At 48.8% G+C, this 23249-nt stretch overlaps 2 protein-coding genes across 2 annotated transcripts; both read left to right on the top strand.

The window, feature by feature from the left end:
* Positions 1 to 388: 388 nt before the first annotated feature.
* Positions 389 to 5747, top strand: LOC123449447 (chloroplastic import inner membrane translocase subunit TIM22-2). The gene is made up of 5 exons (XM_045126679.1): positions 389 to 666; positions 1076 to 1140; positions 1235 to 1307; positions 1393 to 1446; positions 5274 to 5747. The coding sequence occupies exons 1-5, from the start codon at positions 498 to 500 to the stop codon at positions 5510 to 5512; spliced, it is 600 nt and encodes a 199-aa protein (XP_044982614.1). The 5' UTR covers positions 389 to 497; the 3' UTR covers positions 5513 to 5747.
* Positions 5748 to 8161: 2414 nt separating this feature from the next.
* LOC123449445 (cytochrome b561 and DOMON domain-containing protein At5g47530-like) lies at positions 8162 to 9147 on the top strand. The gene has a single exon (XM_045126677.1). It carries the CDS (start codon positions 8358 to 8360, stop codon positions 8931 to 8933), a length of 576 nt encoding a protein of 191 aa, XP_044982612.1. The 5' UTR covers positions 8162 to 8357; the 3' UTR covers positions 8934 to 9147.
* The last annotated feature ends 14102 nt before the right edge of the window (positions 9148 to 23249 follow it).

The following is a 23249-nucleotide window of genomic DNA, read 5'->3' as shown; positions in this document are numbered from 1 at the left end:
TTTGTTGAACGTACATGATCTTTTTTTTTTGACGAACTTGAACGTACATGATTAAATGTACTATAAATAAATTCTGCGTGCGAATGTGGTAAACAAGTTCCAAAGTTTAAGAATAAAATACTTAAAAGGAGTCGCAAAATTTCCCCTAGAAACAAGTCAGTAAAACTAATTTATAGTATTTTTTAGGCAAAAGGAAAAACTTATTTATATTTTTTTTGAGAAAAAAGGAAAAACTGATTAGAGGGCACCTCTGCAACGGACGATTTGTCTGTCGTCCGCTACGATTGGGCTTATTTAATATGGTTTGTTTGATTGGGCTTTGTTTAATATGGTTTGTTCGATTGGGCTTGTAAAGCCGGCCGGCCGGCCGGGCTACCCAACCCGGGGGAACTGGCAGCGGGACCCGCCTACCAGAGGCTGGAGTCCCGTCCTCTATACTCCAAGTCTCCAACCCTGGGCCTGGGCAAACGATAACGGAACTTGCAGGGAGGACGGACATGGCGGCGAGGAACGACAACGAGTCGGACGGCGACGTGGGGACCAACCCCGCCGAGGGGGGCTCCTCCCTATCCCTCCCGCCTCTTGCCGCCGGTCCAGCCGTATGCGTCCTCAGGTCCGCCGGGGACTTCGCCGGCGGCGCCTTCGTCGGATCTATCTTTGGATATGGTAATCAACCCCCCACCCCCCCTCTTATCCTTTTCCGGATTACTCTCCTCTGCCGTGATGCTTTGGTTAATTCTGTCGCGGGCGGTCTGAGAATTTTCTGTTATCAGTGTTCAGTTCTTATTAGGAAATTCCGTTGCCTTAGGTTTTGCACCCAGTTCTTGCTAGAATCTAAGATTATATGATTGTGCACATTTGATACAATTCCTTTTAGTTAACTATAATCTCCCATTGTTTGTATTCATTTAATCTTCATTTATATCCTTATTTTCTCTTCAAATATTTAGATACTTATTCTGTTAGCATAACGGAGGCACTAGTGCTCTACATGCTGTCACTAACAACACCTGTGACACCCGTTTAATTCCCTCACATAAAATCCTTACATTGCACCTCGGGGTTCTTTTTTCAGGACAAGGTTTGCTAACTAAGAAGGGCTTCAAGGGCTCACTCGGCAATGCAGGGTCTTCTGCCAAAGTTTGTGTCCACCTTTGTGTGCATATTCTTAACTAGGAAATTGCCCTATCATTTTCATAAACTGCTTGCTGATGGTATAAATTTCTTGGACCAGAGTTTTGCGGTTCTATCTGGTGTCCAGAGTTTGGTTTTGTGCTTGTTGAGGAAGCTGCGTGGGAAAGATGATAGTATGTGCATCTTTTTAGTGGTCACCTTTTTATTAACACCTTGGGAGTTGGATACACAGTATGAACTAACATGTTCCTTTTGCAGTTATCAATTCCGGCATTGCTGGTTGTTGCACAGGTCTTGCTTTGAGTTTTCCAGGTACATTCACATTGAACTAACAACATTTTTCACCGCTTACTTACTACTAGCAAAAGGGCCCGTGCATTGCAACGGAAGAAAAAAATACCACACACTTTTAATCTTTTTATAATCATTTTGATTTATTAAAATAATAAGCTAACTAACTAATGTAGTCAGTCCTATCCTATTTTGTTGAGAAATCAACCCGTCCATTGTTAATTCCACCATGATGAGAAATTGAGCGGGACAAGCAAAGCAAAACAATGAGGCTACGTGAATTGATCAATGGACTGTTATCTTATTTCACTCATGGGGTAGAGAATGTGGGATCAGATGACAAACTGAAGGTGGTGTTCCATTCTCTGTCTCTACAACAATACAATCTTACATTCAATACATCCATTCATCAGCAAACAAATCTCCACAAAACAAAATTTCTTGCCGGTGCTTCGCACACGGTTGGAGGCATGGGGAGGGGATCTCACCAGATGATGAGTTCCTGCCGGAGGAGGGGATACGATGAGGGGAGCAAGGGTTAGGCGCCTCTATCTGGTCATAAGGAGTTGCCGTTGCCGCGCCATAACCTCGGAGTTCCCCGTGTGAGCCATGGAGGCCCGCCTCCACCTGCAAGTACTTCGCTCCGCCGCGCCTTATCCGCGCGCCGCCGCCGTTCTGCATCGAGCAGACGCATCATCCCCAGTCACTGTAGCTGTCGCGTTGATTTGATCCAGAAGTTGTGCTCGAGCGCCGAAACAGGGTGCAGCAAGCGGGCAGAGGTACGGCCGCGGAGGCGGGTGGGTTGAGATCGACAACAGTGGTGGTTGAGGTCGGCCGCGGCGGCGAGTGGTGTGGCAGCGGCCTGGGCACATGCCAGGGTGGACCAGGGTCGACGCGATGCGCTTGAGCGCAGCAACAGGGGCAGTGAGCGGGGAGAGGTACGGCCGCGGAGGCGGATGGGTTGAGATCGGCAGCAGTGGCGGTTGAGGTCGGCCGCGGCGGCGAGTGGTGTGGCGGCGGCCTGGGCACAGGCCAGGGTGGCCCAGGGTAGACGGGAGGAGGCGATGCGTACGGGTATAATTTTTGCAGCGAATCGTTTTTTCCTTTTACGTTGCAGATAAATGATGGAGCGCAGGTTGAATAACAAAAATTACAGGGGCTTTTTTATAAAAATGCCGCGGTGGGTTTTCCGACGGAAGCAATAGCCGCTTTATTATTAGGTATAGATATAGATATAGATTGTGATTGCCATTGCTTAGTATTAGTATGAAGATGTTGTGATGCGATATTCGGTGGTATTGCATAATGTTCTGAAAAAATTTGGTAGTAGTTGAAAGCAGTTTTTGGCTTTGTCTTCACTTTCTGGTGACAAAGTACTCTTTGTTGTTATTCTTGTTGCTGGAATACATAAAAAAGATTGTTCTTTAGATTATCAGAAAATGTTATTTCTGTAAATATGAATTGCTAAGCTCCTATGCATGGATTCTGGGATGGTCCTTGTAATCAACACTTCGAACATGTTATAATTAGGTTTCTAGTTTGTTATCCAACTGTGTAATTTATCCATTGAGTGATAAAGTTTAATTTTAGCTGTGTGTCCAGTTCATGATGTATATTGTTATCATACTTACTTAGAGAAACTGAGTACAAACATGCACTGAAATTGGCCTGGAAATACAAGACTGAATTACTTATTATCATTGTAGAATTTCAAGTAAATTAATTTACAATAAGCCCAATATCACTTGTACGTAATTCACTAAAATCAGGAGTTATTGTTTGCATGATAAGATGAAGCATCATCTACAATTTTAACAGTAGAAGACACTAACTGCCTGTCTTGCTTGTTATGGAGTCCTGCAGCCACTGGGCAACAATGCAAAGAGTCCATTTAACTGACCAAGCCCTTGAATTCTTTGAGATACTGTTAAGGACTTCACATCTTGCACTCCAATTAAACTGCAATGCGCATGTGTTTATCAGTGGTGGTAATTATAGTTTAAGTTGGTGATGTGCTAAACACAATCTTATGCATCACACATACCCACTCTGTTCACACTGCATCTCTCTGTTGCTTTACTGGCAGTGGCGCATGTGCTTCTGGCTCATGGCAGTCATGCCATTTCAACAAGTGTAGTATTCAGGGTGTGTTTGGTTCAAGAACGAAGCGGAATGGAATGTCATGCTTCCATTCCACGGGAATAGGTCGGTTCCATTCCTATGTTTGGCTATGAGATTTAGCTGGAATGGAATGGTCCTGTTGTGTGTTTGGTTTGGGAGTTGGGAATGGAATGATTTTCACCAACACTATGAACAATTTTACTCTTTGTATTTTCAGCAACAGAGTAATCAAATACTGATAAACATTTGAATTTTTTTTCCAAGGCCAACAATTTATAAATACACTCAAGCATATACAAACATAAATTCACACTATTTTCTACCCCCTCTCCTAATTATAAGGTGTATTATTTTTGAAAAAAGTCAAAGTTTGAGTTTATTGACAAAAATATCAATACCTAGAATATGAAATCATTATCACTAGATTCACCCTGAAATATATTTTTATATTATATATATTCGGTATTGTAAATATTTATATATTTTGCTATAATGCTGGTCAAACATAGACAACAGTTGACTTTTTGAAAAACTAATACACCTTATATTTAAAAATGGAGGGAGTATTTAACAAGACACATATATAGGTAAAAAATCATTACCCAGCAATCCAACATACGCATCAAACAAAAATCATGAGAAATTAGATGCTGCTACTATATATACTAATTAAGCTCTATGTTGAAGCAATCGAACATACGCACCAAGCAATTCCTATACTGCCTCTCATCTCTGTGCAAGCCGATGCTGCTCTCGCTCCGCTGCCTGCTAGCCACTTCCTGCCGAGGCTCAGCTGCTGCTACTCCATGGTTGTTGCTCCGTGGTTGCAAGCATAATCGATTCCCCGCAAGACGCTGCTGCCAAGGAATGCCACCAAAAATCCAGCCGCTGCCTGTAGGAACGCGTCGTCGTTGCTATCGAGGAGTGCTACACAGGGAGACGAGGGATGCGCCCGGGATGGCCAGATCAGGGACCGGAGGTGGAGCAGCGCTGCAGATCAAGAAAAGCAGTTCGCCAGCGGCGAGGGAAGGAATCGGGGCGGGGCGGGGCGGCGCAGATCGAGCGAGAGAGAGAGAGGCGAGGGGGAGGCAGCGGGCCAGGAGGAGTGGGAGTGTGAGGAGAGAGCCGGTTCCGCGTCGTCCGCTCGTTTTGGAGGTCTCACACGGTTCCGGATCTGGGACGAATATTCGGTTTATGGGAACGAGGTGGTGATCGTTCCATCTGTTAACTGAACACAAGAACGAGGCCCAGGGACGGGTCGGACCCGTGACATTCCGGTCCGTTCCAGCAACTAAACACACCCCAAGTGTCCAAGGCCTTGTACAATGGTAGGTGCTTAGAAAAATAAACCGGGTTTCTCTGAAGCACCAGTGCCTGTTTCTATAGGAGAGACGCCTAATTAAGTGTCTACCCTCTACAAATAAGCACCGGTGCTTAAATAAACGCTGGTTTATTTCTCTACAAGCACCTCCCCTAAGCGCCTTGCATTGTACATGGCCTAAGGAGCTCTAGGCAGCAATCTTCAGTTGTTCTAACAAAAGAAGAAGTTTGCACTGAAAGGATATTTCAAGCATGATTTTGTTTAATCAAGATCATATCTGCACTTGCTACCCCCAGGCTGCTACCTTTAACCGACTATGTTTATTAATATCAACCACTGTCATTTTGTTAAATTGTTGAGGCTTTGGTGGCATGATTTTCTTACACGCTTGTTTGCTTGAATCCAGGTACACCACAAGCGCTGCTTCAGAATTGCGCCACCTTCGCAGCATTCTCGTGCATCATGGAGGGGTTGAACAAGCAGCAGACCGCGATGGCGCACACCCTCGCTGGGAATGCCTTGACAACCTTTGCGCACGACAAGGGCGGCGTCCTCCCTCCTTTCACTCTCCCCCCGATCCTCGACGTGTCAGATGCTTTCTCTTCGTGCTGCCAGGCCTTGGTCGTTAATCCTAAGAAGCACTAGACAGCATCATTAGGAGGGAGAGGGCGAGATATGCTCAGGAAACCTAGCTAGCTCCTAGCGTAATGTAAATTTTGCTTTTGGATAATGTCGAAAACCTAGATTGTTTGCTTTTTGGCCGGGTTTTTTTTGGGCGCCGCGTTTTCGTGGCGTGGGCTTTCTTTGTTGATGACATGTCAAGGATAGATTTTGCTGACCTGGAAGATAAGATGTCGTGGGAAATTTGAGTTGATGGTTTTATCTGTTCTGCGACCGTTGCATGGTGTGTTTGCTGTTTCACATCTGCGATGCGGTTGTTCAGTGAAGTTGATGGTTAGTATTTTAACTTATTTTGTGCTCCCAGCGAGTATGCACTGGTCAACGCCTGTTTTCTAGGCGACAGTACGCACCGGCACCTGCAGCGGCTTGATTGAACCGCCATTTGCGACTGATAGTGTACGCTCAGCTTGCTTCCGTCGATAACGACGGGCACGCTGCAGCCTATCTTGTGTGTGGATGAACGAAGCCTTCTCGTCAAGGCGTGTTGCAGCGATGACCAATGAACACGAAGCTGCTTCCATTGATCCATTCCGAGGAAAATAACGACGGTCGCGGCAACAGCGGGGCGAATGGGTTGCTACGGCGTGTACGGTCGGGCGAAACGAGGGGATACTTCCCCAGATTTTTAGACGCACCGGCCACGGCTGGTGTTGGTGTTTCCCGGAAAAAACACCAGCCGTTCGTATTTGCCACGGGACCAACGTATGCAATGTACGGTAGAAATATCGCGGTCATCCCGCGAAAAGTCAGAACGGGGTTGCTTAGCAAAGTGGATATTTGGTCGGTTTTCATATACAGAGTCGCCGAATTTTACCCTATGATCTGATGAAATGGAAAGTACGACCGGCACTGCGGAGGAAGTTATGCTTGCGATGCTATCAAGGGCCCGAGATAGGCAAACCAACCCGTGGTTGGATGGTTAGAGCATGTCTAGTAGAGTCCTCAAACCCTTAAATCTAAAACCAGTTTTAAGGGTTAAGAATTGGTTATTTTTGACACTTTTAAGGGTTGAAAAACAAACGCAAAGGCTAGAACCCTCAAACCCAACCCTTATAACGGATTCCGTTATAAGGGTTGGGTTTGAGGGATTCTGTTATAAGGGTTGCATTTGAGGGTTCTAGTCTTTGCCTCAATCCCAACCCTTAAAACTGTCATTTGATATATCATAATTTTCATCATCTCAATAACATCGAATAGTATTTTCAAACACATAATATTAATTCAATTTATTACAACAATGTTTTAAAGCAAATTATAATAATTGTTTGAATCAAATAGAACATGGAAAAGTAAACAAAGGTAGATCATGGGACTTGGCGCCGTCCAGCCAACTGCCACTGGTGCTCTACTTGATCATCCCGGAGCTGCCACTGGTACGCACTAAACCCCATGATACCGACGGCGTATCTACGATGCTTGAAGTAATCTGAGTCAGCCTCACAATCGGTGACAATTTTTACAAACAAACTACGACACATTCGGTACCTTCTCCGGAAGAGGCGAGGTGGGTATGTCGGTACCTCCGCGAAGTAGTCTCGCATCAAATGTTCATGTCCGAGACAGCGGTTCCGGTAGATGGTGACTCGCGCCATCTTCGACCCTCTCCTCTGATCCATCAGCTTCACGCGGTCTTCAAACTCTTTCACGTCGACGAGGAGGCCCATCATCTCGATGTCATTGTCTTGAAGCAAGTCCTCAATGTCCGAATCGTCCGATGACGACCAACCGGAATCATCGGACAACACATCCATCTACACAACACAAAACAAAAAATGTAGTGTTGTTCTGTAACAAAAATACAGGAAACAGGGCCGGCCGGAGCCCACGATGGAGGAGGCCGACGGTGTGGACGAGCTCAGGGCGGTGGAGGAGCTCGGGGGGCGGCGGTGGAGGAGCTCGGGGCGGGGCGGCGGCGGTGGCCCGAGATGCTGTCGGCGGCGGTGGAGGAGCTCGGGGGCGGGACGACGGCGGCGGCCCGAGATGCGACCGAAGGCGGCCGGGTCGGCGCGGGGGCGGGACGGCGGTGGCGGCCCGAGATGCGGCCGGCGGCGGCTCGGGGGAGGTGCGGGAGGAGGTTGGGGATGGGAAATTTCCCTCCGGCGCGTGGCCGGGTCGAAGTGAGGGTTGAGGTAGATTTTGCCCCCCAATCCTCACTTCTACAGGTTGGAAGAGGGTTTGCAGGTCCGATCCTTAAATTTTTTTAAGGGTTTAAAAGTTAAGGGGTTCTAGTCAACGCGTTTTTTTCGCCCAACCCGTAAAAAACGGTTATATCTGTTTTTTTTAGGGTTTAAGGGCTCTACCAGACATGCTCTTAGGAGGACTGTGGTATCTCATGTCCACCACAGACGTTGATGCTTGCATTTTTCTGAATTTATTTCAGGTCTTCTGACGATGGGTTTTCAGTGGAAGGAGGCGTTCCTGTCGACAACGAAGGCGCGAGTGACGACTTCATCAATCTTAAGATGATGTGCCGGCTTAGTCTCTTGAAAGTGCTCATAAAGATAGGATGTGCGTGAGTGCGTTTATAGAAATGAGTGTACACGTGTGTGTAAGCGACTTTGATTGTACTTTGTGAACAGGAAAAAGAAAAGAAAAAAGGGGCCCGAGATCGCAAGAGATAAACCCGTCGTCAACTCTGGAGCTTTCCACCCGGGCACGTACCTCCAGCATCCCAGCTTTCACGTCGCCGGCCGTATTACAAATAGCCCCCCTCCACCTTCACGCTTGCTGCCACCACACGCTGTTGCATCTCCGGCCAGCTCGGAGAGCCAAAACGAAGCAACGTCTTGAGCAGCACGAGCAAGGCTCCATGGCGCGGCTCCTCCTCGCAACCGTAGCCGCCACCGTGCTGCTGCTCGCGGCCGGCGCGACGGCGCAGCAGCAGGGCTGCGAGAACGCGACGTTCCCGGCGGGGCGGTCGTTCGCGCGGTGCAACACCCTGCCCGTGCTCGACGCCAGCCTGCACTGGACGTACCACGCCGCGAACGGCACCGCCGAGCTCGCGTTCCGCGCGCGTTCCAGCGCCACCGGCTGGGTCGCCTGGGGCATCAACCCCGGCGGCGCCGGCATGGCCGGCAGCAACGTCTTCCTCGCCTCGCAGGGCGGCGGCGGCGGCGCCGCCGTCTCCGTGCTCACCACCGTCCTGAGGAGCACGGCCCCGGCCCTGGACAACACCACCCTCCAGTTCGGCGTGCCGGTGCCGCCCACCGCCGAGTACGCGGCCGGCGCCTACACGATCTACGTGACGGTGGCGCTGCCGGGGAACTCCACGCAGCAGAACACGGTGTGGCAGGCGGGGCCGGTCAGCGGCGGGGCCATAATGCCGCACCCGGTGTCCGGGCCCAACTTGCAGAGCGTTAAGAGGCAGGACTTCCTGTCCGGCTAGAGCGCCCGACGAGGCATATGTTTGTACGCAAATACTGTCAGTGTCATGATCATGGAGTATAAAATAAATCGCACGGCTTATTCCTCATGTTCCTGCTATTAGACGTCGACGTCGTATCAAATGAAGTGTGCGCTAAACACTGTTTATACGCTCCCAGCCGGATTTAGGGACATGGCTTACGGCGATTAGTATTTTTTTTCCGACGAATTCACAAAGCTTTATTAATACTAGCAAAAGGGCCCGTGCGTTGCAACGGGAGAAAGAAAATACCACACGCTTTTAATCTTTTTATAATCATTTTGATTTATTAGAATAATAAGTTAACTAACTAATGTAGCCAGTCCTATCCTATTTTGTTGAGAAATCAACCCGTCCATTGTTAATTCCACCGTGATGAGAAATCGAACGGGACAAGCAAAGCAAAACAAAGAGGCTACGTGAATTGATCAATGGACTGTTATCTTATTTCACCCATGGGGTAGAGAATGTGGGATCAGATGACAAACTGAAGGTGGTGTTCCATTTTCTCTCTCTACAACAATGCAATCTTACATTCAATACATTCATTCATCAGCAAAAAAATTCTCACAAAACAAAATTTCTTGCCGGTGCTTGGCACACGGTTGGAGGCATGGGGAGGGGATCTCACCAAATGATGAGTTCCTGCCGGAGGAGGGGATACGATGAGGGGAGCAAGGGTTAGGCGCCTCTATCTGGCCATAAGGAGTCGCCGTTGCCGCGCCATAACCTCGGAGTTCCCCGTGTGAGCCATGGAGGCCCGCCTCCACCTGCAAGTACTTCGCTCCGCCGCGCCTTATCCGCACGCCGTCGCCGTTCTGCATCGAGTAGACGCATCATCCCAAGTCGATGTAGCTGTCGCGTTGATTTGATCCAGAAGCTGTGCTCGAGCGCCGAAACAGGGGCAACAAACGGGCAGAGGTACGACCGCGGAGGCGGCTGGGTTGAGATCGACAACAATGGTGGTTGAGGTCGGCCGCGGCGACGAGTGGTGTGGCAGCGGCCTGGGCACAGGCCAGGGTGGACCAGGGTCAACGCGATGCGCTCGAGCGCCGCAACGGGGGCAGTGAGCGGGGAGAGGTACAACCGCGGAGGCGGGTGGGTTGAGATCGGCAGCGGTGGCGGTTGAGGTCGGCCGCGACGGCGAGTGGTGTGGCGGCCGCCTAGGCATAGGCCAGGGTGGCCGAGGGTCGATGGGAGGAGGCGGTGCGTACGGGTATAATTTTTGCAGCGAATCGTTTTTTCCTTTTGCATTACAGATAAATGATGGAGTGCGGGTTGAATAACAAAAATTACAGTTTTTTTATAAAATGCCATGATGGGTTTTCCGACGGAAGCAATAGCCGCTTTATTATTAGGTATAGACTAGCAAAAGGTCCGTGGTTGCAACGGAAGAAAAAATATCACACGGTTTTAATTTTTATAATCATTTTAATTTATTAAAATAATAAGCTAACTAACTAATGTAGTAAGTCCTATCCTATTTTGTTGGAAAATCAACCCGTCCATTGTTAATTCCATCATGATGAGAAATTGAGCGGGACAATCAAAGCAAAACAAAGAGGCTACCTGAATTGATCAATGGACTGTTATCTTATTTCACTCATGGGCTAGAGAATGTGGGATCAGATGACAAACTGAAGGTGGTGTTCCATTCTCTCTCTCTACAACAACGCAATCTTACATTAAATACATTCATTCATCAGCAAACAAATTCCCACAAAACAAAATTTCGTGCCGGTGCTTGGCACACGGTTGGAGGCATGGGGAGGGGATCTCACCAGATGATGAGTTCCTGCCGGAGGAGGGGATACATTGAGGGGAGCAAGGGTTAGGCGCCTCTATCTGGCCATAAGGAGTCGCCGTTGCCGCGCCATAACCTCGGAGTTCCCCGTGTGAGCCATGAAGGCCCACCTCCACCTCCAAGTACTTCGCTCCGTCGTGCCTTATCCGCGCGCCACCGCCGTTCTGCATCGAGCGGATGCATCATCCCAAGTCGTTGTAGCTATCACGTTGATTTGATCCAGAAGCTGTGCTCGAGCGCCGAAACGGGGGTAGCAAGCAGGCAGAGGTATGACCGCGGAGGCGGGTGGGTTGAGATCGACAGCAGTGGTGGTTGAGGTCGGCCGCGGCGGCGAGTGGTGTGGCAGCGGCTTGGGCACAGGCCAAGGTGGACCAGGGTCGACGTGATGCGCTCGAGCGCCGCAACGCGGGGAGAGGTACAGCCGCGGAGGCGGGTGGGTTGAGATCGGCAGCGGTGGCGGTTGAGGTCGGCCGCGGCGACGAGTGGTGTGGCGGCGGCCTGGGCACAGGCCAGGGTGGCCCAGGGTCGACGGGAGGAGGCGATGCGTACGGGTATAATTTTTGCAGCGAATCGTTTTTTTCTTTTGCGTTGCAGATAAATGATGGAGCGCGGGTTGAATAACAAAAATTACACGGGCTTTTTTATAAAAATATCGTGGTGGGTTTTCCGACGGAAGCAATAGCCGCTTTATTATTAGGTATAGAAAAGGTGTTCGCTGAGCAATCAGCCAACAGGCTGGTCACGAGAAAACTAGGAGTTTCAGTAAGCCAACTCTCGGTAGCCCCGCTAGCGCAAGCACGCTTGGCACACATGTGAGCTGGGCCGTTCGCTGCTCTTAATACATGCTGAATTACAAAAGAGGAAAACATAAGAGAAAGCTCTTCGATCTCGGAGAATATAGTTGTAACGCCCCGGACACACCCGCCGGTGGTCGTTACTCCTGGCGGGATCTAGACTGGCCCCACATATCAATACTAGTCTTTTCCGTGCACTTTGTCCTCACTCATGCGCACTCGGGATCAACTTCCCGGATGGTCACCCATCCTAGAACTACTCCAAGCCAAGCACGCTTAACCTGGAAGTCCTGTTCGAATGGGCTCCCAGAAAAGAAGGAATTCCTTATTGATATGAGTAGTCTATCATCCCTAATAAGCCAGGCTATCACAATAGTGGCCACGACAGAACGACCATCACGGCGATCACGCCAGAGATTAACAACCTCCAAGCAATCTGTCTCCATAGCAACTTCGGAAAAGCCCCGAAGACTTGCGAAGATGACTCCTTCTTGCAGAGCCAACACTTCGGCAATGAGAGGATCGGTGACCCCAAGTTGAGGCTTTCCCCAAACACCCAACAAGGAGCAACTCGAGCGAGCCACACCTCCTGCAGCACTTCGTTGGTTCAAAACATCTACCGCCGCATCGGTATTGATCTTGATCTGGTTGCCTTCAGGTGGCGACCAGCCATACCCAGGCAGTGTCACCGCTTGCACAATGGGGATCTCCAACACCGCTAGTGATTCCCTGATGTACTTTATGGATTGCACCAAATCAAACTTCTCGCCCTCGTGTGTCCATTTGTTCCGCGAAGTCCAAATGGCCCACATGATAGTGATGATCGTGGCTCGATCCTTGGGGGAGAGACAAGGATCAGAGAGAATGTCCTTCTGCCAAGAACCAGACTGGAGCGTTGGGAGTTGTACGTCCAACAGCGCTTGCGCCTCGGCCCAATACCGACGGGCATTAGAGCAGTGCAATAGCGCATGCTCTAAATCTTCCTCAGCAAGGTGACATAGCTTGCATAGACTTGTTTCTCTGATATGGCGATATTTTAACGTAGCTTCGTCAGGTAGAATCCCACGCATGACTCTCCACCAGAAAACGCGTACCTTAGGGACGACCTTGAGAGACCATAACATCTTCCACAAGCGTTGATGATCCACTGAATTACCAATAGCCTGCCCTTCCACTTGAGCAGAATGCTCGTTATGTGTCATTAGAGGTCGGTATGCTGATTTGACTGTGTAGTTGCCAGATTTCTCATGTGCCCAGGCCATAAAATCAGCCCCCCTCCACGCCGAAGTGGGATATTCAGAATCGCCTCGGCGTCCGGCGCAGCAAAACTTTCCCTCACCTGATCCACCCTCCAAGTTCCCGTTTCAATGTCGATGAGCTCGCTAACAAAGGCAACGGTCGCCCCAGGGGTCTAGTAGTGGGAATCATTGTTGCAGTAGTCGGGATCCACTTATCCGTCCAAACATTGATAGAAGTGCCATCCCTAATACGATGGATAAGGCCCAGTTTCAACACCTCTCTTCCCGCCACAATAGCACGCCAAGTAGCAGATGCCGAGTGTGGCACCGAAGCCTGGATGAACTCGGTGTCTGGATAGTATCTTCCCTTCAACACTCTTGCGCACAAGGAGTTAGGGTTGGTAATCAGGCACCAACCATGCTTACCCAGCAGGGCCAGATTGAACCCATGGAAGTCTCGAAAACCCATCCCTCCTTTGCATTTTGGCGTTGCTAGTTCTTTCCACGAAATCCAGTGGAGAGACCGTCTGTCAATGGAACTACTCCACCAATACTTAGCCATGCTGGAAGTTAGACTTTTGTAGACTTTCTTGGTGAGCAAGAAACAACTCATACTGAATGTGGGAATAGCCTGAATCACTAATTTCAGAAGTGTTTCCCTTCCTGCATAAGCAAACAACCTCTCAGACCATCCCCTCATCTTGCTCCTCGAGCGCTCCCCAATGTGATCAAAGGATCCACTAGTGATACGACCCACCGCAGTTGGGAGGCCGAGATAGCGATCGCTAAAGGCTTTCACCGAAACCCCGAGAACTCCTTTTATGCACTGGCGCAATTCAGAGGGTGTATTAGGGCTGAAGTATACTGCACTTTTCTCACGATTTACACACTGGCCCGAAGCTTCACCATATATCCGTAGTATTGCAGTGAGCCTCTCTGCACTCGGGGAGTGAGCATTAATAAAGATCAAACTATCATCTGCAAATAGTAGATGACTTACCCAGGGAGCACGAAAACTTGCCGTGACTCCTCTGTCAATGTAGCTGTAGTTCTTGAGCAGCGAGGAGAATCCTTCAACACATAAGAGGAACAGAAAAGGCGACAGAGGATCCCCCTGCCGCAAGCCCCGAGTTGGGGTGAAGAAAGGTTGTAACTCCCCATTAATCCTCATAGTAAACCGGACTGAAGTAACACACTTCATTATCAGTCGAACAAAAGAAGAGCTGAATCCCAGTCGAAGAAGAATTGCCTCCAAATAATGCCATTCTACCCGATCGTACGCTTTCATCATATCCAGCTTAAGAGCACAGGAGTGATTATTTCCCTTTTTCCTTCTGCGAATCGCGTGGACACACTCGAAGGCCACAAGTACGTTATCAGTCAACAAACGACCAGGGACAAAAGCACTCTGTTCCTCACTAACAATCTCATCCATGCAAGTCCTAAGCCGGTTAGTGATCGCCTTGGAGGCCACCTTATATAGAACCGAGCACAGGGAAATAGGACGGAACTGGGAGATCTTTTGGGGATGTCGTACCTTGGGTATAAGGGTGATCGATGTATCGTTGAGGCCCAAAGGTAGATCACCTCCATTCAAGAAGCCAAGCACCGCCGTTGTAACCGACCCATTCAGCAGATTCCAATGTTTTGGAAGAAACCCGCGGTGAAACCATCTACACCCGGGGCTTTCGATGGCGTCATCTGGAACAACGCATCCCTAATCTCCTGTGCTTAGAAGGGTTTATCAAGCAGTCCATTCATCTGAGGTGAAACCTTTACAGGAACGTGTGTAAGGATCTCCCTCATGTCACTCCTACCTTGAGAGGAATATAGGTCTTGGTAGAATGACAGTATCTCAGTCTGGTCCTCCTCACTGGTCGCACAAACTGAGCCGTCTGCCCGCACCAGGCCACAGATCTTATTCATACGTTGTCGTTGCTTTGCCTGGGCATGGAAATACTTTGTGTTGCGGTCACCCTCTTTCAACCATCTTACTCTGGATCGTTGCCGCATCCAGATTTCTTCCTGCTTCAGAGCCAACCGGAGTTTCGCTGCAGTTGCCTTTTCCTCATCAGATGGGCCACGCCCAACCGAAGACCGCCGCAGCTTATCAAGCTTGCGCTGTAACTGACGGACAGACCGGGCCAAACAACCAAATTCTTTCGCACCCCATGGCTCGAGGGTTCTCTGTAATGTTCCCACCGACTCCATGATCCTGTGACAACCCGATGCCGACGTTCCAGAAGATTCCCCTCTCTTTCTGTTTTCGTCGCGTGTCTATTTTATTTGTTGCATCACCATCGCATCATGCACATCATCTGCATGCCATCGGTGTCTCCGTTGCCGCCAGTTTTCAAACTTGCACCCGTTGTTAGTTGCCGGTTAACGTCGTTGTTCATTCCGAGCCCGACCGCACTCGCACGCGCCCGCGGCACCGTCGAAACCCTGTTTTTAAAGTGCATTTAAAACTTTCTCTGATCGAGGTGAAACTTGGCACGCGGTCGCGAATAGATATAGCTAGGCCGCCTGTCGAATTTCGTCGCGATCGGAGACCGTCTGGTACCCGAACGGTCGACCGTAGCGGCACCGTATTCGGGCTACCGTCGGACGTCTGTCAGTGTTTTAAAATTCGTGCCGCGCCGCCCGTTCTCCCTCTCATCTCCGGTTATCCCCTCTACACGGCCGCGTACCCATACCCGTGTTCGAAATTGTCCAAATCCGACCCCGTGGTTGGATCCGGAGCGCGATTCCGGTTAACCGAGCCCCCCGTTTGTCTATATATAGGCCCCTTCCTTAATTTTAGGCAACCAACCCTAATACCACCTTGGGATCCGCGCCGCCCCACCTCTCCTCTCTCTCCCGCAGCCTCTCTCCCCACCAGCCTCGCGGCCCCGCCAGGCCCAGATCAGGCCCGGCCGAGCCCATCCGGCCGCCGCCGCCCGTGCCCGCAGCAGCAGCCCGAGCCGCCTCCAGCCGCCCGCCGCCGCCGGAGCCCTCTGCGCCTCGCCCACCGGAGTTCCTCGCCCCGCCACCGTCGGGATCTCGCTGGATCCGGCCGCCGCACCCTCGCCTGCGCCGTCCGCCGCCGTCAGCCCCTGGTCGCCGCCTTCCCTGCGGGCTTGCCGCGCCGTCCTCTGCTTCCCGTGCTGGCTACCTTCGTCCCTGCCTCGAGTTGCCTCGCCGCCGCCTCGGTCCTGCAGGTCCGGCCGGTCCCGCCGCCGCCATGCGCCGCCACCCGAGCCCGGATCCGGTCCCAGTGCTCGCCGTGGTTGCCCTCGGCCTCCCGTCGGCGACCTGCGCCGTTGCTGCTTCCGAGGGCACGGGAGGGCGCTCCTCGACCCCGCGTTGACCGCGATCTGCCTCTGCTGGGCCCGAGCCGGCCCAGGACAGGGTGCTCCCGCAGTGGCCCAGCTCGCGCCTCGCCCTCGGCCCAACAGGAGCAGCAGCTCCATCCTCCAGCGCCCGCCAGTGGGCCCCGCGGCCGGCCCAGCTCGCCAGTCCCGTCGGCCCAAGCGGCCACGCTGGTGAGCCCACTCCCTACCTCTATCCTCCGCCATGGCGTCATATAGCTAGTACGCGCATGCCCCTCTGTTTAGGCTTGTTAACAGAGTCGGCCCAGTAGATATTTAGGATTTAATCCGAATTTAATCCGTTTTCAGAAAAATAGACGTTTAATAAAAACCCCGTAACTTTTTATCCGTAAGTCGGAACGACGCGTATTATATATGGTTTTGTGGTAGTTTCGCGCGTAGAATACGAATTTGAAACTTGCATATTTATTTGACGTCGTTTAGCGTGCTGGTTGCCTAGATAAGCGTGCTGTCCTAATAGGTTTCGACTCGTATTTATTTTTCGTGCAAGACCGGGTTCCTCGAGTGCCTTAGATAAAATGTATATGTTTTAGGGACTATTTATCCATGTATTTTAGACCAGTCATTTGTATTTTTGCGTGTACGGATTTGCCGGTAGTTTATTTTCCCGTATATAGGTGTTTATTTCGCATTAATGTGTGGCTTTATTATGTGTTGCAAACCCCACATATTTTATATGTTTCCGGGGTAGAAAAATCCATGGGATTTTTCTGTGCAGTTAGTTTTAGCTTTTGGATAAGTTAGTTCGCGAGATATGTTACCGTGTTGGCCTTTTGATTAATTCGTAGGATTTATTCCGTGCCTCGTTTGAGTTAGTTGTCAACTAGGGAGTTGATCTTGGATGTTTTGTTTAGCCCCTGATATTTTTAGTTGCAATAGAAATGCATGTTTAGGTGTGTTTCGATAGCCCTCAAGTTGCTAGAAATAGTGCTGTTTTAGACGTGCTGAAATATTTCTAAGTCTGGAATCTGGTATATTTTGTTGCTGTCTTGTCTTGCTTCTATCTTTGGATCTGTAGCTCTTTTGAGATTGGTCCAATGGAGTTAGTTGTACCCCTTGTGTTTCTCTAGCTTGCTGTGAAGTTTCATGCCATTTGGAGACCTGTAGCTATAGGTTTTGCTGCTGTGAATATTGCTTCAGGCTGAAAACTGCACTTTCATGAGGTGTAATTTTCACTAAGTCTGAAATAGTGTGTGAGATGTCATTTTGTGACTTCTTTCTCTAGTGATCTGTGCTGCCATGCTAGATGTTGTTAGTTGTTTGTACTAGTGCTTCTTTCCCTCTTCCGTGCCATGCTTTGCTTGGGCATATCGGAGTTGTGTAGCCGTAGTTGTGGGGTGTAGAATATGCTATATGGCTGATTTTGGCAGATTGTAGTCATTTCTTGGTTTGCTCGTAGTTGTTGAACCGTAGCTCCGATTTGATCGTGTCGTACATGAAACTTGCTTAGAATCTCGTGTAGTTTCTTTGTCTCTTGCTGTTTGTTTGATTTGAGGTGCTCGTAGCCGGCGTTGCACGCATATTGCATTCATGCCATCATATCTTGCGTTGCGTGTAACTTTTGATCCGTAGCTCCGTTGGAGAAGTTCTCTATGTGTAGATTGCTTGCATTGACGCGCAGAATCACGAGAATCTATTTGTTTTGCTGTTTAACAACTAATTAAATGCATTAGTTCAGATCTGGACAGAATTGTAAATTAACATGTGAGGTCGTCTCGGAGATGCTATATGTCATTTCCGACCTCATTTAAAATGTCTAGATAGGTAGGTTAATTTCCGCTTCACCTCTTGCCATGTTTAATCACATTTAATATTGCCGTGTATCTAATCGGGATAGAACTAAATAATTAACGTGGAGTTTCGTCAATATGCAACTCGTTGCATATTGGACTTCACTTAATGTGTAGAGTTTGATTGTGTGAAGTGTCATGCCGTGTCTTGCTTGTTTTCAGCTGCTCATGCATCATATGTGTTGTGCATCGTGTGGTGAATTCCGTGTGTTGATTTGTGTTTCCGGTTTGCTTCGTCTTGATAGAGTTCCGCAACGTGCCGGATTGTGAGGACCCGTTCGACTACGTCGGTTCGTCTGCTTCACGGAGGCATTCTTCTTCCAAGCGGGATCTCAGGCAAGATGATCATTTCCCCAGATACCATTACTATCATTGTCATGCTAGTTTATCGCTTCTATCGTTTATGTCTCGTTGCCTACCACCTGTTAAATATCAGCCTCTCAACAATGCCACGAAACCTTCAACCTGTTCAACCTAGCAAACCACTGATTGGCTATGTTACTGCTTGCTTAACCCTGTTGATAGCGTTGCTAGTTGCAGGTGTAGTTGCTTCCATGTGAAAGCATGTGTTCCTTGTCATATCACCATATTAAATGCTATTTAATTTAATGCACCTATATACTTGGTAAAAGGTGGAAGGCTCGGCCTTTCTAGCCTGGTGTTTTGTTCCACCTTTGCCCCCTTAGTTTCGGCTACCCGTGTTATGTTCCATAATTGAGCGCTCCTAACACGATCGGGGTTGTTATGGGGACCCCCTTGATAATTCGTTTTAGATTAAAGCTGGTCTGGCAAGGCCCAACTTTGGTTCTACATTTGTCCAACATAATAATTCTGTTAAATTGAAATGCATAGGGAGTTAGCGCTACCCGAGGAGTAATTTTACATAAACAGGGGGGGCCAGTGCTGATGGTGTTGGTCCCAAACGGTCTGCCTGCGGGGCCACCACGGGGAAACCCGAGGTTTGGCACCTGTAGCTAGTTCCATCCGTCGTGTCCTGAGAACGAGATACGCGGCTCCTATCGGGTACGTCGACACGTCGGGCGGCCTTGCTGGATTAGTTTTACCTTTGACGAGATATCTTGTGCATCGGGATTCCGGTGATGCTTTGGGTAATCTCAGAGTTGAGGTTTTCCACTAGGGAATCCGACGAGATCGCGAGCTTCGTGATTGAGGATTTCTATGCGGCTTGTGGTAATTTGTGATGGACTAGTTGGAGCACCCCTGCAGGGTTAAATCTTTCGGAAAGCCGTGCCCGCGGTTATGTGGCAACGTGGAAGCTTTGTTTAACACTGGTTCTAGATAACTTGAAGTTAACTTAATTAAAACATGCCAACTGTGTGCGTAACCGTGACTGTCTCTTTCGTGAGTTCCTTCTCCGATCGAGGACACGGTGGGGTTATGTCTGACGTAGGTAGGTGTTCAGGATCATTCATTTGATCATCTGTAGTTCACGTCCGCTATGCGTAGATTTTCCCCCTCTTACTTCTTGTACTCGTAAGTTAGCCACCAAATATATGCTTAGCCGCTGCTGCAACCTCACCACTTAACCATACCTCACTCATTAAGCTTTGCTAGTCTTGATACCTTTGTAAATGAGATTGCTGAGTCCCCTGTGGCTCACAGATTACTACAACACCAGTTGCAGGTACAGGTAAAGGTTACGTGACGCGAGCGCGTTGTTTGTTCATTTGGAGTTGCTTCTTCTTCTTCTTCTTCTTCTTCGATCTAGGATGGGTTCCAGGCCGGCAGCCTAGGATAGCAAGGATGGACGTCGTTCTTCTTTTGTCGTTTGTTTTTGTCCGTAGTCGGACCCTGCTCTTACTCTTGATGATTATGTAATGTACTGATGTGACTCTGATGTAGCTTGTGGCGAGTGTAAGCCAACTCTTTATATATCTATTCTTTTCAGTACATGTACTTGTAACGATATCCATTCTTGCGACACGACGAGATGCGCTTCTATCCCTGACGAGGCCTTCGTGCCAAATTGAGGATAGGGTCGCATCTTGGGCGTGACAGATCCCCTGGAGGTTATCCGATCGCTGTTGCTCTTGCCATGTTGCCTTGACCAGTTGCTCATACTCCATATGAGTCTGCCACACTTTTTCATAGCGAAACTGTTTAGTTCCCCGCGCACCCCGGTTCCTCCCATGCTCACTAAGATCCGTAATAATGAAGCAATGGTCAGACTCCACGGCACTAACATGACGCACCTGAATGTTCTCGTAGTGCTGACGAAAGGAATCGTTTGCAAACGCTCTATCCAAACGAGCTTTAACATTGGAAGAGCCCTGCTGTCCGTTATCCCATGTAAAGGGAACCCCCGTCCATCCCAGATCCTGGAATGCGACCTCCTCAACAACCTCTCGGAAGAGCTGCATTTGACGTTCCGGACGACGTGCCCGGCTAAAGTGCTTGTCGCCATAGAGAGTCTCATTGTAGTCTCCCATACTCAACCATGTTGTATGTGGCATTGCAAACAACGACCGCAGCAGGTTCCAGCTCTGAATTTTGTTCTCCACTCTCGGTGCTCCGTAAAACCCTGTGAACCTCCATTCAACTGAGTCATGGTCACTTAATCGCACCATAGCGTCAATATGGTCGATACTAAAACTTCTCAAGTCTACGGTGACGTCTTTAGACCAGAAGAGGCCAACACCTCCACTTAGTCCATTACTATCCACAGCAAAAAGAACCGCGAAACCTAGCTGATAGCGTAGGTTTTCCACTCGTCTAGCCCTGATTTTGGTCTGCATTAAGAACAGCATGGCGGGAGCTTCCTGCTTCACAATACTGCGAAGCTCTTGAACTGCCTCGAGGTTCCCAAGCCCCCGACAGTTCCAGCTTATGCACCTCATTGGGACTGGCAGGGCTGCACCGCAGCCTCTGCCGAGTTTGTTGGAGTTGCCTTTTTCTTCTTTGGAAATCTCTCTCCTTCCTTAGCCGCCTCGGGATCCCCCTCATTCTCATCTCCTTTCATACCTTGGTCACTTGTTGTTGCATCCAGTGCCTCCGAACCATCAGTGATCAAGAGTTTTGATTCATTAACACGACGGTAAGCCTGCTTGGGTACCTCCTTCCTCTTATTATTCATGCGGTTTTTCACTGGGGAATTTACTTCAGCAGTACCACCTTTCGCGCTCGAGCTAGAGTTCTTGGACTCCCTCTGATTACTAGCACCGGAGTAGTGCTCCTTATTTGAGCTGTCACCCGAAGTCACCTTCTTCCAATCATCACTAGCCCGAAGCTTGGGCCCAAATGGTAGCTCTCCATTGGCGTCTCTAGGGCCCGTAGTAGAGCAGTAGATATCTGCATGACCAAGTCGGCCGCAGGAGAAGCAGAAGTGGGGAACATGCTCATATTGTATGTCATACATGTCTACCTTCTTCCTTTTTGCTGAATCGATCAAGATACACCTCCGGAGTGGCTTGCATACCTCAATTGAGACCCTTGCTCGCAGGAAGCCCCCCACATGATCGAATTGGACAGCAGTCGCGTCCTTGTCAATCTGCTGAGCTATCAGCTTTCCCCATGCATCATTACGTAGGTTGTAGGGGAGATTTGGTACACGAGCCCATAAACTGAGCCTGTCAAATTTAACTTCATCTGGCCGCATGCAGTCGTCGAACACCGCCAAGACAATAGCGTTCCTGCTAACGTGCCAGGGAGAACCCTCCCAAATTCTATCTCGATCTCTCTGTTTCTCAAACTCAGCCACAAAGGTACTTTCCCCCATAGATCGAAACTGCAGACCTCTAGGGTTTCCCCAAGCCGGCTTAAGAGCCCCTGAGATTGTTTGGATGTGTAGTAGATTCCTGTGCAGAATCCTCCCCGCCAGGAGCCACTTAGCTGGTTTATCATCTTCTGTGTCGTCGATCACAAGCGGTGTTGCTTCCTCATCGATAATCGCCATCTTCCCTAGCGCCTCCTCTAGCTTCGCTCTTTCCGCTCGAGGGGAGCAGGGACCGGAGTTATGCTGCGCGCCGCCGGGATTTGGGACCGAAGCCATCCCAGGGAAACCCCCAGGGTGCACCGTCGTCGAGAGACTGCGGCCGCCGTCCGAGTCCAGCGAAACCCTAATCGCCAGAGGGTTTTAGGGTTACGTGGAAAAAGATCGAGGGCATCTCTAGTTGTACGGCGATTAGTATTTGCAACCATTTTCTCACTAGCATTTTTCTTTTCTTGGACTGCACTACCTAGCGGCGCCGTAAATTAGCACTCCCGTGCGGCGGCCACTAGCTAGTTGTCTCATGCAAAAATGGCATGCGCTGGTGGACCGTGTCGATGCATGTGCCAGCTCGCATCACATGCATATGTAGTGGAGCGGTATACATGCAGTGCAACTCCACCCTGACATGCACAAGGCGGCTAAAGAAAAATAAAAAAGGCATGATCTATTAGTACTACTAAGCTAAGTATTGTTATCACTTAAAAAGTAAGCTAAGTATTGCCATAATGCGGCTAGTCCCCTCTCTCTCCTATGCATGCATGGGATGAAGTCAACAAAGATTTTCATTAATGTTTGAAATTCAAAAAGTTTTTATCTACAAAACCGTTAATTCAATCGATGATCCGCTTTCATCATTGACTTTCTCTCGACGAGTTCTACGAAACTAGATCCCATGTCGACATGTTCTGTCAATTATTATTTTCTATTCATACTTGCCACAATTTTTTGACCGACTTGCCATATTATTAACCACTTACTTGCCTGAGAAAATTAACTTGATTAACACTTTTTAATGCTGTTTTGTGCAAAGCTTTGTAGCAGTTTTTATTATACATAATATAAAAAGATGTCATAGGTTGTGTGTTGCCAATTTAAATATGCCAACTTATCATGTTTACATACAATTTTACCAGAAAACTATTTCGTGTGCTTGTGAGTTGAACTATGCCGAGCTGTCATATTTAGAAACGATGATTAAAAAAGATTTCTTGTGATCACCGGTTTAAAATATGTTGAGTTGTCATATTTTTGTCCGTAATCGCCTAAAAAAAGTTGTTTGTGCTTGTCATTTTGATTATGTCAAGATGTTATATCTATACGTAATTTCCAAGAAAATGGTGATTAAGTTACTTTTATCAGACAAGTAAGTACTTACTAATATGACAAGTAAGTGCAACAAATGTGGTAAATACGAGGAAAAAAAAGTTGTCGAAACATGTCAACACGGGATCTAGTTTTGAAGATTTCGTCGAAACAAAGTCAACGACGAAAACGGATCATCGATCGAATGAACGGTTTAAGAGATAAAAGTTTTTGAATTCCGATCTTTTACAATTAATCCGATGACATCC

The sequence above is a fragment of the Hordeum vulgare genome, chromosome 4H (genome assembly GCF_904849725.1).
Source record: "Hordeum vulgare subsp. vulgare chromosome 4H, MorexV3_pseudomolecules_assembly, whole genome shotgun sequence".
In the NCBI taxonomy this organism is placed as follows: domain Eukaryota; kingdom Viridiplantae; phylum Streptophyta; class Magnoliopsida; order Poales; family Poaceae; genus Hordeum; species Hordeum vulgare.
Note: the sequence above shows the minus strand (reverse complement) of the source record. Positions and strands in the feature narration are given on the sequence as shown.